The 15,119-nt window shown below is 30.7% G+C and overlaps 2 protein-coding genes and 3 long non-coding RNA genes across 5 annotated transcripts; 2 read left to right on the top strand and 3 right to left on the bottom strand.

Moving 5' to 3' along the window:
- Nucleotides 1-404: 404 nt before the first annotated feature.
- LOC110939164 lies at nucleotides 405-766 on the bottom strand. Its single transcript, XR_002592024.2, has 2 exons — nucleotides 692-766; nucleotides 405-613 (listed from the first exon to the last, which is right to left on the bottom strand). It is a non-coding gene; the product is annotated as an uncharacterized LOC110939164 (long non-coding RNA).
- A 460-nt stretch (nucleotides 767-1,226) lies between these two features.
- Nucleotides 1,227-1,955, bottom strand: LOC110943621 (pantothenate kinase 2). Its single transcript, XM_022185359.2, has 4 exons — nucleotides 1,851-1,955; nucleotides 1,741-1,776; nucleotides 1,456-1,650; nucleotides 1,227-1,352 (listed from the first exon to the last, which is right to left on the bottom strand). Exons 1-4 carry the CDS (start codon nucleotides 1,890-1,892, stop codon nucleotides 1,227-1,229), a joined length of 399 nt encoding a protein of 132 aa, XP_022041051.1. The 5' UTR covers nucleotides 1,893-1,955.
- A 139-nt stretch (nucleotides 1,956-2,094) lies between these two features.
- LOC110939165 lies at nucleotides 2,095-3,034 on the bottom strand. The gene is made up of 3 exons (XR_002592025.2): nucleotides 2,931-3,034; nucleotides 2,784-2,847; nucleotides 2,095-2,241 (listed from the first exon to the last, which is right to left on the bottom strand). It is a non-coding gene; the product is annotated as an uncharacterized LOC110939165 (long non-coding RNA).
- Nucleotides 3,035-8,866: 5,832 nt separating this feature from the next.
- Nucleotides 8,867-10,703, top strand: LOC110939166. Its single transcript, XM_035987919.1, has 8 exons — nucleotides 8,867-9,019; nucleotides 9,116-9,395; nucleotides 9,476-9,578; nucleotides 9,683-9,810; nucleotides 9,909-9,993; nucleotides 10,073-10,208; nucleotides 10,287-10,495; nucleotides 10,565-10,703. The coding sequence occupies exons 1-8, from the start codon at nucleotides 8,867-8,869 to the stop codon at nucleotides 10,701-10,703; spliced, it is 1,233 nt and encodes a 410-aa protein (XP_035843812.1).
- A 175-nt stretch (nucleotides 10,704-10,878) lies between these two features.
- LOC118481768 lies at nucleotides 10,879-11,272 on the top strand. The gene is made up of 3 exons (XR_004866076.1): nucleotides 10,879-10,947; nucleotides 11,057-11,125; nucleotides 11,225-11,272. It is a non-coding gene; the product is annotated as an uncharacterized LOC118481768 (long non-coding RNA).
- Nucleotides 11,273-15,119: the final 3,847 nt, after the last annotated feature.

The raw sequence follows: 15,119 nt of genomic DNA, 5'->3' as shown, positions 1-15,119 counted from the left end.
ATGATGGTTGTAACGGCGTGCTAAAGTTTTTCACGAGTGATGGGGTTCCATCACTCGCTACCCCGGGTCCCCTTATAGTGATGGTGGAGTTACTACTAGTGATGGAGGTCAAGTGATGCATGTATGACATTGTGTGTTGTCACGTCACTTTAGACTTATTTATTATTATTCTTTTTGGTAATATATGTCAACTCATTTGAGTTGGTTCATTGTGTTAGAAGACTAGTGGGAGATCCGCGCGTTGCGGCGAAGTCAATAACGCGAGACATGAACAAATCACCAACTTACCACCAACACTTACCATCTACAATACCCTATTTTAAGAAAATAAAAATTATAAAAAACAATAGATTTGTCAATTAAACAAAAAATACACCACTTAAAACATGATGTACAAGTTAATATGGAGCAAAGATTGAAAAATATATATTAAATGGACTCTGCAGCAAAAACAAACACAAATGTTCTGAGATTGTTTTGTATACGATATGGTAAAGGTGTTTGCTACACGCACCCTCAATGCATTTGGAACAAAGATCCGAGACAGAAGATGTCTACAGTCTTGAGATATGTGAGCACAGTCTGGGATTTTATATTGAACAGCTATGATGCGCTGCAAGTCAAAGGTCAAAGTCAGCATCAGTAAGTCAAAAGAAATGTTACTATAAAGTGTGTAAAGGAAAGCTAGTACCTGGATTGTCTTCCTAAAGTTCTTGGGATCTTCTTGGTCTTCAAAAGGATACGCCCCCACCAGCATCACGTAAAGACCAAAAAAAACCTTCAGGGGGTAGCGCAGCATAGTGGTAAGCACATTAGACCCTGTAGCCAGAGGTTTTAGATTTGAATACAACTACTCTAGCACTTTCCGCTTAACCCCCTAAAAGACCACCTACCCAACGTCATTAAATAGAAAATGATGCACACTGAAGCGATAGATTCCCGAGCCCAAGACACAGGGCGTAAAGTGCAAAAGAGCAGCGCTTTTCATACGCAAAGCGCAAATTATCTATAAAAACTTTTTTTATATTTCTCTAGGTTTTTAGCATCACCGACCAAAAAATTAGCTGTAAATTAGCTTATATAAAATTTAATATATCAACATCTTGATGCACAAAACATTTCCCGTACAAGAAGCGCGCTTCATGCGTGTGATTTTTGCGCCTAATGTGCGCTTTTGTACTTTGTGTGCCTCGCCTAGTCAGAAGCGAGAAACCCTGCGCCAGTGGTTAGGCACTCCCGCTTTTTAAAACCAATGGTGGCAGGAGCAGGTATTTATTTATCTTCAAAGCATCACATTTAAACCGAGCATTATAGTTGGTATGCAAAGCACGCCCCATCCCTTCCAAAATGACCTACACAAATAAATCATAAACTCGTTCACCAATGTTTTCACAGTAATAAATCCGGATAAAATTTTGGCTAAACAACATGGTTTGAAGTTGAAGAACCGCATACCAAATCAGCATCTTTGGCAACAGCAGCTAGCTCAGAGCTGACCTGCCTCAAGTCAATGCAGGGACGCCCGCAAACATTTTCAACCACCATTAACGGAGTTGAAGATAACTTCTCACTCGGATTATCTTGAGTATTACTCATTGCATCCATAAGTAAACCACCAGCTTCAGCAGCTCCACGAAGAATGTCACAGTGCTGTCGTTGTAACAAAAACAAAATAATTCAGCAAAAATAAAATAATTATAAATTATTACAAAATCGGGCCATATAATTTTTTTATAAAACCTTGGCTGCGGGAAGGGAATTTGCAACAAGCACAACCTGTATAACAAAATTTAATTAGCAAATTGTAAAATTTAAAAATTATAAAGGGTAATTATGTCATTCTGACTCACTTCAGTTCCACGGCGTAGAAGCTCACGGGCCAGGGGAAGCATTCCTAAAACAACATCAGCACAGCACCTGAATTGTCCACAAAAAGCAAAGCTCGCTTATATGACGAAAAGAGTGTTTCTTGTCTCCAAAACCCATTCTTTCCTTAAACGCATCAAAATCATCCACCTAAAACACACGCACAATTAGATGCGTCATTCTTTTTTCTTTTTTGTTCATAAACATTTAATATTTAATTGTACTTGCCCGCCATGGTCTTTGCATCTTTTTGCGACTCATTCTATATATTTCAATAATCGTTCCTTTGTGATAAAGATCAACACAAGCACGGGATCCCCAATAGAAGATATTTGCAGCAAGAACGCCTTCTATTAATGTAAGAAGTCTTGTTTCCTGAAAAAGAAGAATTGATTATTTAGCGGGTAATGTAAAATGCACTAAAACAAGCAAAACATAAAATATTTTTAAAAAATGTCTACAATTTTGGGAGTAATTAATGATAGGGGTGTGCACGGTTCGGTTCGGTTATTAGCATTAACCGAAACTGTAACCGAAGTCATTGGTTAATTGGTACGGCTTATTCTAGTTAATTTGTCGGTTTTCGGTTCGATTCGGTTAATAACCAAACCAAACAAGGGCTAATTTTTACTTAAAATACATGTAATGGATGTATAAACACATGAAATGGAGGTATAAATAAACAAAATGGAGGGTATAAATACATGAAATAGTAGTATAAAACATGAAATGGGGGTATAAAAGCTAAAAATATATGAAAATATAAATGGTTTGCTTCGGTTAACCGATGGTACAAAAAAACCGATAACCGATTTTCGGTTAATTTCGGTTTGGTTTCTTAGGTTTTCGGTTCGGGTTCGGTTAACGGTTTCGTTATTGCTCACCCTAATTAATGATACGATGAATTGCAAACATACCTCACTCATACTATCAAGCTCCATTAAAAGATCAGGCAAGACAGCAAGTGATGCCTCATTCTCTCTGCCAAACAATTTAAATTAAGTTTCAATAAATTGAAATTTCATAAGGGTTTATAGAAAACGAAAAAAAAATATAAATAATACCTCTGTTTAATAGTACTATATGCATCAAAAAAGTTGAATTCTCGCAAGCATTCTTCTCTTAATTCAAGAAGATTCGCAAGGCCTAATTTTCATAAGCAGCAGGTTCTTCCATCAATCTGTAGCATATTAAGGTGTTATGCACAAAGAGAGATTACCAAATATTACACAATAACATCTTTCACCAAGCATCCAAATAACCAGATAGAAACAGAAACAATTCAATAAGAAAAAAATCAAACTAAAACTGTATAAAAATAACCTGAAATTGTATAAAATCAATCCTAAATTAATATAAACTACTAAGAAACAAGTTAAAATGGAGAAAATACTAAATTAATTAAAAAACTATATGTTTCTAGATGTAGATCTAACATATTCAGATGCATATAAACTATTCAAAAACCACTATAGATGTTATAAACAATCGATCCAGCACCAAAATCTCCATCAATTCAATCACAATTACCGAAAACCTAACTTCAATTTCAACAAAACATGATTCCGAATCGAAATCAACACACACAGAACTGATTACAACAAGTGATTATTACAAACAATCGATCGATAATCAATATTAATCTATCAAAACAATCAAAATACCAAAATATTACGCAATGAGAAAGATTCAGAAAACCACAACCAAAGATTCAGAAAACCACAACCTAACGAAACTGTTCCCTGGCTAAGCCATCATTTATAGCGGTAGAGGATGACGGAGATATGGGGAAACACTGTCCGACACTGCCGTCCTTTGGCAGGTTGTGCGGCCATCGATTTAGGGTTGAAGGAGGTTTCGATTTCTGAAGTGATCGGTCGGAGGTTTGAGGCGATATATTAATCTATCAGGTGGTTATAGGGTAGATGGGGACATACCAAAAGATCCCTAGGCATTCAATTTCAATCGATGATGGAAAATGAAGGAACAGTAGGAGTGAAATCCCTAGGCTACCCTTGTAGCGTCTTAAAATACCAAACCCTTTTCTATTTTCTCTGCTTATAAAGTGTTGTATATGCTGCTTCCAATGTTATACATGATGTAAAATTACATTTCAGTACATCACTTCTCCTTTTTAATATAGTATAGATATATGTGTGTTTAGGTGACCGGTTACATAATCTATCTACTATACTAAAGCAAAATAAAGGTTGACCATTTGACCATGATGTGGCAGCTCTCTTTGGCCAGATAATTGTGACTTTGGGCGCCATTCTTCTTTTCTTCCATATTCCTTCATTTTCTTCAATGCTAATAAATATCAGTTACCTTCACCGCTCTCTCTCTTCAATTATCTTTGTTACCACCGCCTTCTCTTCAATCGATCCTTTTCAAGTTCATCTTCTTCAATCGATTCCTGATAGTTTTCTTTGATCCATATCGAAAGTTTGTAAGTGTAGATTGTTTATTTCTTAGTTTAATCCTTTTTTTTTTGTCTGAATTTTATTTTGGTTCTGAAAAAGTGTTATTCTGTACAACAAACCCTAGATCCGGTTGTCATTATAGATTTGTTCTTTATGATTATTTGCTTTTTGTTTTTGTTATGCATTTTTGTGTTTAATCATATCACTAAATCGGTTTATCTCTTCTGTTTTTTGTTACTTTTTTTGAATAAATTTCGTATTGTTATGTGTATGAAACCCTAAGTCCGATTCTAAGTCCAGATCTGTTTATAATGTTTAGTAACATTATTATGTTGTTATTAAATTTTATGTTTACTCATATTCCAGATCTGTATGTTATTGTTATTGAACTTGATGTTAGATTTGTTAAAATCCCTAAAATGTTTAGCTGATATCAAAATTTCATTGTAAAAAAATGTTTAATTTTTTATTGAAATTTGTTGTTTATTCATATTCCAGATATTTATTTTATTGTTATTGAAATTGAATCTATGTTTACTCAAATCCCTAAAATGATAAGCTGATATCACAGTTTCGTGGTCAAAAATTTGTTGTTTATTCATATTCCAGATCTTTATGTTATTGTTATTGAATTTGATGCTAGATTTATTCAAATCCCTAAAATGATAAGCTGATATCACAGTTTCTTGGTCAAAAAACGTTTAATTTTGATTGATTCTGTATTGTATGCACCATAAAGTCTTTGAATATATTGTTTTTAATATAAGATCTGTTTGATTTGTTGTTTTTTTGTTATTTTTTCTTTTAATTTTAGCGTGTATCTGATTTTCTATGAAGATCTGATGCTTTATGATGATTAACATTAATGTTGAAATTCAATATAAAATCTGATTTTTTATTCGCATTCAAACCTGTTTTTGCAGGTTTATAGTATGCCTGTCCCTTCTTCATTAAGGTATATGCTTTTTTACTAACGTATTGTATTATAATATCCATGTGACTTATCCAGTAAGTTATATTTCGCGTTTAAACCTGTTTTGTTAAGAAGAAACTTTCTGTTGAATAAAAAATCAGTGAAAGTTTTTTGCTTGGAACATTGAGGCGTCGTTGATGTTGCCAAGGAGTCTCAGGAAATGTTAAGCTATATAATTTTCTTACACTCCTCGGCAATGTCAACGACTCCTCAAAATAGTTTCTTCGAATCTCTCTGACTGATTGCTTCGTCGACAGATTGTTTCTTTTTCTCATCACAGATTTCCTGTATATTCCTTAACCGCCCTAACTTCATTATATATGGAAACTTGCCTTTTTGAATGAATAATCTTTAATTTTTTTAGGTAATTTTGGAACCGTTTCCATTTGTACTCCATATATATACAAAATTGTTTTTAGTATAATGTTGCAATCCTTCACTTGAGAAGCGTTTTCTTTTTTTTGTTCATCATCATACCTCCAAATACAAGCATCAGTAAGTATATTGCACCTCTGTTTTAACATTTGTATAGTTTATTATATATAACCACAAATAGAGTTTTTTGTATTATTTATGTTCTATTTAACTGTGTAACTGATATTTCAAGTGGTATCGATATCATTAACCCTAATCACTATTTAGTATTTTGCTAAATACATGTCTTATAAAAATTCTGATTCAACTGTTTGAAACGAAAAGTATGTTATGTATGGTTATGAAATTTATATTTCACTAATTTACTATTTATACAATTTATTGAATTTCTTAGTATGGTTATTTTTATGGTATACAACTCATTCTTCAACTTATTCATTAATCCTTTGTTTGTTAATTTTTTTTTTTTGAATTATATTAGATTTGATGTCGTATTTTTATTGTAACCTGTTTTTTTGCAGGTTTTTAGTATGGGCGAACGTTCATCAAGGTATTATGTGGATAGTTTTTGAATTTTCTAACAATCCCTTTGTCGTGTTATATTTTGTTAACATTGTATTATGTAATTCAGTTACAGAGGACCCTGGTTCTGTAGGGTAATGAATCGAGCAGACCAACTTATTCTAGTATAGGAAAAAATTTTACTTTACTTATTTGTGTTATCTTCCTTTTTCATATTTTTAAAAACATATAATTATTATTCTATTTTTTAAATCAATTGAAAATATTTACAATTCATTTTCCCTTTAATTCTATGATTAGTCCATTCCGGATGATGCGGCTTCCAAACTGTGGGGTGTTGACAAATGCCCTACTAATGTTATGATACACAGTGAAGATGGTCGTCACTTTAATGCTTTCTTAAGCGCGTCTAAAGGGAAGCTTTTTTTCTTTCGTGGTTGGTCCAATGTTGTTGAACACTTGGGACTAACTCAGGGATGTTTGGTAGTATTTAATCCTTTAGATCATGCTACGTTTAAGTTAATGACTTATAAAGATGGTGTTAGTCGTGGGTCTTTCTGGACATATATGCAACCTCCATCATGCAATTTTTATGTAAGACAAATGTGATTTTTTTTCCTGATATATTCAAATATTATTTATTTATTTATAGATACTAACCTTTTTACTTTTTTTAACATGCTACAGGTCATTCCTGAATGTATTTTGCCCAAAACTTACGATTTTTCGTCAAATGATGTAATCTCTACGGTTATGATCGACAACCAAATGTTTAACGTTTCCATTTTAACTAATGACGGCAAAGTCGGTTTTTTCGCTGGTATGGATGTAATTATTAGTATGTTTCAGTTGGAGGTTGGTTGTTATTTCTTATTCACCAAAGGTTTTGGACATTTTTTCTATATGAAAGTCTTTGGAAAAACCGGGGTTGAAATCACATATCCTAAATTACATCTTGATGAGGTAAATTAAATATATGTACTTAATTCTATGTTTTATACATATCAGCCTGAAATTCATCATTTGTATATTAATTTGCAGATTGAGGTTGCTCCAATAGATGTTGAGAATGAAGTTGAAGAACAAGTACATGGTGGTGTTATTCGGTTTGTTCGTACTGCCGGTGATGATTATTTTGTAAGTTTTCATATCATCTTGAAAACTGATAAAACACATAAGTTTGATGTGAATTTAATTTACTTAATGAATATTAATATTTTTTATCAATTTTACTTAAATACAGAGAATTCCTAATCCTGTTTCACGCATGGCTAAGCTTCATGAAGGGTTAAAAGATTTGACCATAAAATTTTTGCATCTGGACCCGCCACTGCAGATTACTAACGGTACCATACGTGAAAGAAGACCCAATGGTCGTGGTTATCGTTACGCTTTAACCTCTTGGAAGAAGTTCATGAAAGCTGCTCAAATTAAGGTCCGTGACCAGGTTCACTTTTCTTTTGATGAAAATGAGCAGGTGTTGACTATTGAGAGGGTTGTATGTTACGTTAACCGTAGTAATTAGATCTATGACAATTATGGCATGTTTTTTGGGCCTTTCCAGTTTTTTTTGGTTATAACATTGGTTTTTTACTTTAATTTCAAGTTTTTATATATCTTTCAATCTATTTCTTTTTTTAACCACTGTAAGAAAATAGTTAAAAGTATAATCTATTGTTTTACTAATTTATATTCCCACTGGAACATCTTATCATAGATAAACCTGTGATATTCAAACTACTTATATTGAAAAAAATTTATTTTATATTTTCAGTATAACATTGCTGATTATTGTTTTACAACTAAATATATATAAAAAACAATATATAAACTAACTCTGCATATATTAAAAAGTATTATGAACTTAGTATTATATCTTTAATATATTACACTATGATGTTACATTATAAACATTTTTTTTAAATATACCAGAATAATTTTTTTATTATATATAATAATTGCCGAAAGTCATGTACGACATATTAGGTTGCATATTTATAAATGTTTTCATTTTTTTGAAATTTACTAATCATCAAAAATCCCTCCGTTTTTTTCAATTTCAAATTAATAACTATTGAAATTGTTAATATGCCCCATGTGTTTTTTATCCACTGTAATCGTTTACAAATCTATAATAAGCCAAACAAAAAATATACAAATGTAGTATACTTAGTTATTCACATTATATGGATATGTTCATCAATGTGTAATATGTCATAGTTCAATGCTGACTTTAAAACTGCTAAAGTTTTATAATGTTCCTTAATTTCAAATTCAATAAAAGGTTAATAAGGAATTTAATATTGACAATGCGTATACTAAGTTAGTTAGTTACATTTCTTTTTCCAATTTTTTATGACATATTACCATATTTTTGGACATTTATGTTGATTGACTATATTTTTAGAAAACACCTCCATATTACATATTTCAATTTTCATCTTATACTATAATTGATTTTGTTCGATATTTTAAATTTTTATACTACACAATCTTTACTTAATTTAATTTGTCTACCTATTATAAATATTCTTTAAACATTTCACATTGTACTCAGTTTTATCTACTCAGCATTTTCTACATCATTTTTCATACTCTTTGGTAAGAATACCAATGAGACTTCTATACTATATTGATTTATAATTTATTACAATGTGTTAGTATATAGTGTTTGTTTTCTAATCTTTACTTTGAATTTTTTGCAGAAATGGAAGAAGGTGCAATCACATTGTTGAATAATTTGGACCTCAATGTTGATAACTATACCATAAGAATACGCATTGTTCGTTTGTGGACAAGAGCTGATTTCAATAACGCTAGAAAAGTGTATTGTTATGATATGATATTCATGGACAGTGAGGTAAGTGTTCATATACGTATGTTATAATTTAAGTTTATATACTGTTAATTGTCAAAGTACGTATTATTTGTCTAAAATAATGTTGTTGTTTGGCAGGGAACAAAAATGCAAGCTTTTGTTTTGGCTAAAAACGCATCTGGATATCAACATCTTTTGGAAGAAAAGCGTTGTTTGACGATTAGAAATCCTTCATTGGGTGAGAATCGTCAGAAGGTGAAGTACGCTAACGGTGGTTTGAAGATTAACCTTAATAACAACACCGTTGTTGAGGAATGCCACGAGGCTATTGGTTCTGAATGGGGTTTTGATTTTACTCCCTTTGATTCAGTTGTGGAGGATCCAACAGTTGACAACAAGTTTTTTAAAAGTCCAATTAGTATGATATACAATTAAAACTATTTAACTAAACACAGCACATTTTTTATTTTGTTGACACTATTTCATTTTTATCAACAGATGTAATTGGTTTTGTGGTCAAAAGTTTTCCCTTCGAGGTAGACACAGAAACTAATAACGGACAAAACCAGAAGAAAGTCACCTTTATGCTTGAAGACTTGAAGTATTTATTTATTTTTTCCTCTATTTTATTGTTTAATATATTATTTTTCTATATTATGTACTCTGAACTGCTATTTTGATTTTATTCATTTCAATAATGTTCAGCAATAAGCAGATCTTCGTGACGCTTTGGGACGGTTATGCGGATCAAATAATGGAGTATGAGAGCAGCAATCGAGGTGAAAAAAATGTCGTCGTAATCATTCAGTTTGGGAAGTACAGATTCTGGGGAGGTATCGTATTACTTCAAATATATTGTGTTTTTTTTCTTTATGGTTACATTTTGAATAATTGTTTGCATTAATTAAAATAATTGTATATATATGTTCAGGGCATTTGTCTGTTTCAAATTTGTATACTGTCACCCGAGTCTTAATTAACAGTGATATTGATGAGGTTGCTGAGTTTAAACAAAGGTTCACTATCCTAATAAGTTAATTTAAATTTCCTATGCATTTCTGTGAATCTAAATTTTTAATTTTTATTTTTTAATAGATTTATCGAGAAACTTTCTCCCGAAATGTCTTCCAGTTATTCTGGCCTAAGTTCTTCGGTTGCGAAGTCTGCCACTGAAGAATTTCTTTCTGACCTCACCTTTTTTCCCATTGGGTCGTTAACCTCAATAGATACGGTAACACGGATAACAGATAGTTTTTATATGTTTTACACTATCAATTTTTTTAATACATTATATATATCTTAAACACAGACGAGGTTTGTTGTCATTGTTGGCACTATCAAGAGTTTTGCATCGAACAATGAGTGGTTTTACAACGCGTGCACAAACTGCAACAAAAAGGTTTCAACCGTTACTGTTGTTAAAGAAAAGCAGGATGGTACTGATGGTTCTGAAGAGGTTACTGTCTTAGAATGCAAGACTGATATTTGTAATACAAGGACCGTTACATCAATTCCACGGTAAATATTAACCATTTTTTGTTTTTTTTTTTGTCAAAATAAGTTAATCTCATTTATATTTTTTTGCAGAATTAGGCTTTATATACGTGTCCAAGATTGCACTGGTATTGTGAGTCTAACATTGTTTGAGCGTGAGGTGACAAAGCTTTTGAAGGTTAATGCTAATCAGCTTTTAGACAACAACATTGAAGTATGTAGTAAATTGTAAATAATTCATTTTATCATATTTTTTTTTATTTTAAAAATATTAATTATATTTTATTTTTCAACAGTTAGCAAACGAAGGAAGCTTTCCAAATGAGCTAAATTCATTACTCAATATGAAGTTTGCCTTCAAGATTGTTGTTTCTTCTTTTAACATCAGCAAGAAGTTTGATGGATACTCAGTCTCCAAGATGACTGATAACCCGGTTGTTTTGTCCGAGCTGGATAAACATTTTGACACTATTCAGGTATAGTTATTCCAATTCACCCTTATATTATTATTACAATCTTCCATCAATGTTTAATTACTGATTAATATGATATATTGTTTTAACTTAAAAAAATTTACAAAATCAGCCTATTGATGAGGAAGCCGTCAATGTCGAACCATCCGATTCAAATCGTAATGATTATTTGCCTGTTAAGGTTTAGTATCGTTTACCTTATCTATTATTCAACTTTAACTCATTATATGTTAATTGTATGTTTCAAACTCATACCTATTTATTCATTTTATTTAACTAGGATTCTATATCCCAAACGGGAGACGATGTAACCCCTTGCTCAAATGTGATTAAAGTTGGCTTTACAACATCGTTTGATCGGAAGGATGCTGAGTTTGATACGAGCAGCGAGCGTGACTTGAAGCGCAATTTGGAAACCGTGTATGACGTGGATGATGTATCTTCGCAGTCTTCTTCGAAGTCGCGTAAAGATGGTGGTGTGGATGCAGTTCTTCTAATTCCAAAGAAAGAAAAGTAGTCACCTATATTTCGAACATTTGATTAAATCGGCTGTTTTTTTCTTAAGTATTTGGATATTTATGTTTATTTTGACAATGGTTATAACTGTGTGGTTGATTTTTATGAACATGGTTGTTTTATTGTTTAGTTGTTTGTTATTTATATCAATTGTTATTTTGCTAATTTATTTTTCTAATCCCGTTTTTTGTTTCTTATACATATGACATCATTATTCTTTTTTGGTGTATAACATTTTAATAATATGTCGTTTGAGTATTGATATTATTATTTAAAATATAAGAGCTAATATGATTTTGTGTAACATAACTTAATTTAAGAACCTATGATTTAATACTTACGTATGTATTAATTGGTATTTAGAAAAAATTACATAGTAATAAGATAACAACTTTTTACGTTATTTAAATATTAAAAAAAATAACCCCTTCTTTAAATAATGAATCTTACTTAAAATATAGTACCCAATATGATAATTCGTTAATTTGGCAAACTTAGATATATTTTTTTATTATATAAAATTTTAATATTATTTGTTATTTTATTTAAATATAACGTAAAATTTTATTATTGGTTGATATTTGAATTAAATTTTATTATACATGTAATGTAATGTATTTAAGGAATTTATTTAATACATTATAAATTTTTTAATATACACTTACCATAAATTATTTCTAATACTTTACTTATTTGTGTTATCTTCCTTTTTCATATCTTTAAAAACATATAATTATTATTCTATTCTATTATGTAATGTAAAAGGTTGTTGTGTTAATTATAGATTAAATCAATTTTATTTTTGTCAGAAATCAAACTATAGGGGATGTATATGTAAATTTCAATATGGCGGTTCTAAATAAGGACTTTGTCCTTACCATACTCTACCATCAAATCATCCTTCTTATCACTCTTATCATCCCTAGGAGAACTCAAATTGGCACCGGATCTTATCATCGGATTATCGCCGGAATCATCATTCATTTAGGTTTCCGGCAACCGAAACTAGGGTTTCTAATCTTCACTTAAAGGTAACAACATTTATGTTCCTGTGATCGGTCATAAACTTTACTTATTATCTTTTATATCTTTGATTTTATACCACTTCATTGATGTACTTCTAAGGTTAACCATTAATATTGTTGTTTTTTGTAAGATTGAGTCTTTAATTGTTTAATATATACTGTTGTAGTTTAGTTTTGTTATGCTATGTTCAAAAGTTGTTTATATATCGGATTATCGCCGGAATCATCAGACATAATGGTTTCCGGCAACCGAAACTAGGGTTTCTAATCTTTAACAACATTTATGTTCCTGTGATCGGTCATAAACTTTACTTTAAATCTTTTCCATCTTTGATTTTATACCACTTCATTGATGTATTTCTAAAGTTAACCATTAATATTGTTGTTTTTTGTAAGATTGAGTCTTTATTTGTTTGAAATATACTGTTGTAGTTTAGTTTTGTTATGCTATCTTCAAAAGGTGTTTATATACCCATCCAATAGTTTTCATAAACGTTTGTTCATGAAGAAGTATGTAATCATTTACTTAAGTTTTGATAGATACTGGTATTAAAAATTTAAATTGCTGATGCACTAAATTTATTTATAATATTGTATCTATATTCATATAAAATTATAATTTGTTAATCATATAAATTTGAGTTTTTAATTATTTTAGTCGTCATTTTTTGTAGTCCAAGCAGTGTTATGTATATATTGTTTTTTTGTTGTATACTGTATATATTAGTGTTTGCTAAACTACGAGAATTTGAAAATAAATTATTGTTGCAGGTATCAAAATGTATACTTCATTTGTAAAGTATCTTCTAAACCCATCCTCATTGAGTATAGTAAGTAATCTTTATGTAATCTATAATTCCGCTGTTAGACTAATATAATTTTTAAGTTATTTTTTAAACTTATAATACTAAATATAGTTAATATTAATATATATACAGGATGTCCCTATCAGCTTTGTTAATCAATTCTACGGAGAGGATTGGGCCGATAGGAAGATGCGTATATATCACTCAAGTGGGAAAATTTGGGTCGTAATGTTGAAACGATTAAAACGTATGCCAGTCTAACTGACGGCTGGGGAGAAGTTGTTTCAGATCTCAAACTTCAGAAAGATTGTCTCCTGTCATTTCGTCCATGAACCATTTTGGTCTCTATCTTTCATCTTATGTTAATGGCGTATGTGAGCAATCTTATTTCACAATTAATCGTCATCTAACATTGGGTTATACGGTACGTAATTTCATTAAGTTTTCCTTAAACTTTATATTTAGCATGTATTTCTTTTTTAATAATATAACCTACATAGTCAACATTCAATTTGTTATGTTTCATATTAAGTAGATGATTGAAGAATCTTTTGTCCAACAATGTTTTGGAGACGATGGAATGGCTGGCTCATATGAGGTTAATTATAAGGGTTCTCCGTGGACGGTGTCAACAAGTAAGGTTAATTCAAACTATGTATTCTCAGAAGGTTGGACTCAACTTTGCAACGATCTTGCGTTCAAGAAGATGATTTATTGGTTTTTGAAAAACTTAATGATGTTATGTTTGATTTAACGGTGTATCGAGACGAGGTTGAGAAAAGGTTGAGCAAGAAGGTTGAATCTGATGATGATGATGATGATGTAATTCAGATATCTAGGGCTGATTACGATAAAGCGCTTTGGAGGTTTCGAATCTGTTAGGTATTATACTTTGTATCCATTTTTACTCTTCTATTATTTTTTTAATATGATTTTTTCAGGACATAGAGGTAGATGATAACCAGCCACACATCTGTTAAAAGTACATCAGTAACAGTCCCGACAAGTACACCGAAGAAGGTTCATGTTAAAGAGACGTTGAAAGTAGGTGATGGCTTACATTTCACGACAAGACAAGATGTAAGTTTACAGACTCCTATTATATTGTTATATTTAATTATTTATGACAATTGCCTATTATAACTCAATTATTTGAATTCAACTACAATTAACCCATACGAACATTATTACTGATACTAAACCAATGGTTGCATTTATATTATTACTTTTATACTTTTTTGTTTGTTTCTTTGTACAAATACATAGTTTAATCAATTTGCCTATCAGTAACACCATGGAATAGTTTCAAATATCATAATAGTTGTATTCGAGTTTTTTGGAACTTCATTGTTTATTTCTTTGGTTTACAAGTCAAATATTTATTAAATAAACATGACAATGTACAATTAATTAACAACTTTATTACGTCTGAAAAAATAACCTCCAAACTTTATTAGATCAATTAGAAGGTGAGTCTTGGATGTATATTTTCCTTTTTTTTTTTAAGATTAGTACATTTTTTATATGTAATTGATGCTGACAGATTTTTGATTTAATTTTAAAAACATAAATGAATGAAAAAAATTTCATGTTCTAACTCTATTATTTCATAACAAGTCAAAGGAAAGGGAAAAGGTAACTTTCTGTCAACCGATCCGTCAAAGTTGATAATTTCAACCAACAATGCAAAGGCCGAAAACGTTATAACAACATCTGATCAAACTGTCAAGGTATTAAATAATTTATGTATTTTATATTAAGTGTACTAATATCCGTTTGTATTGTACATTATTTTTCCTTATAAAAGGCAAAGAAATGCTTAACTGTT

The sequence above is a fragment of the Helianthus annuus genome, chromosome 1 (assembly GCF_002127325.2).
Source record: "Helianthus annuus cultivar XRQ/B chromosome 1, HanXRQr2.0-SUNRISE, whole genome shotgun sequence".
NCBI classification, from domain to species: Eukaryota; Viridiplantae; Streptophyta; class Magnoliopsida; order Asterales; family Asteraceae; genus Helianthus; species Helianthus annuus.
The sequence above is the reverse complement of the archived record's forward strand: the minus strand, read 5'-3'. Positions and strand labels throughout refer to the sequence as shown.

Bases quoted from the DNA above. Each gene is read 5' to 3' on its own strand.
- LOC110939166 (XM_035987919.1), top strand. From the start codon at position 8,867: ATGGAAGAAGGTGCAATCACATTGTTGAATAATTTGGACCTCAATGTT. The intron at 9,579-9,682 runs GTATTTATTTAT...AATAATGTTCAG, and splicing joins TTTATGCTTGAAGACTTGAA to CAATAAGCAGATCTTCGTGA. The intron at 9,994-10,072 runs GTTCACTATCCT...ATTTTTTAATAG, and splicing joins GTTGCTGAGTTTAAACAAAG to ATTTATCGAGAAACTTTCTC.
- LOC110943621 (XM_022185359.2), bottom strand. From the start codon at position 1,892: ATGCTTCCCCTGGCCCGTGAGCTTCTACGCCGTGGAACTGAA. The intron at 1,777-1,850 runs GTGAGTCAGAAT...TTTGTTATACAG, and splicing joins TTCTACGCCGTGGAACTGAA to GTTGTGCTTGTTGCAAATTC. The intron at 1,353-1,455 runs GTATGCGGTTCT...TTATTTGTGTAG, and splicing joins TTGCCAAAGATGCTGATTTG to GTCATTTTGGAAGGGATGGG.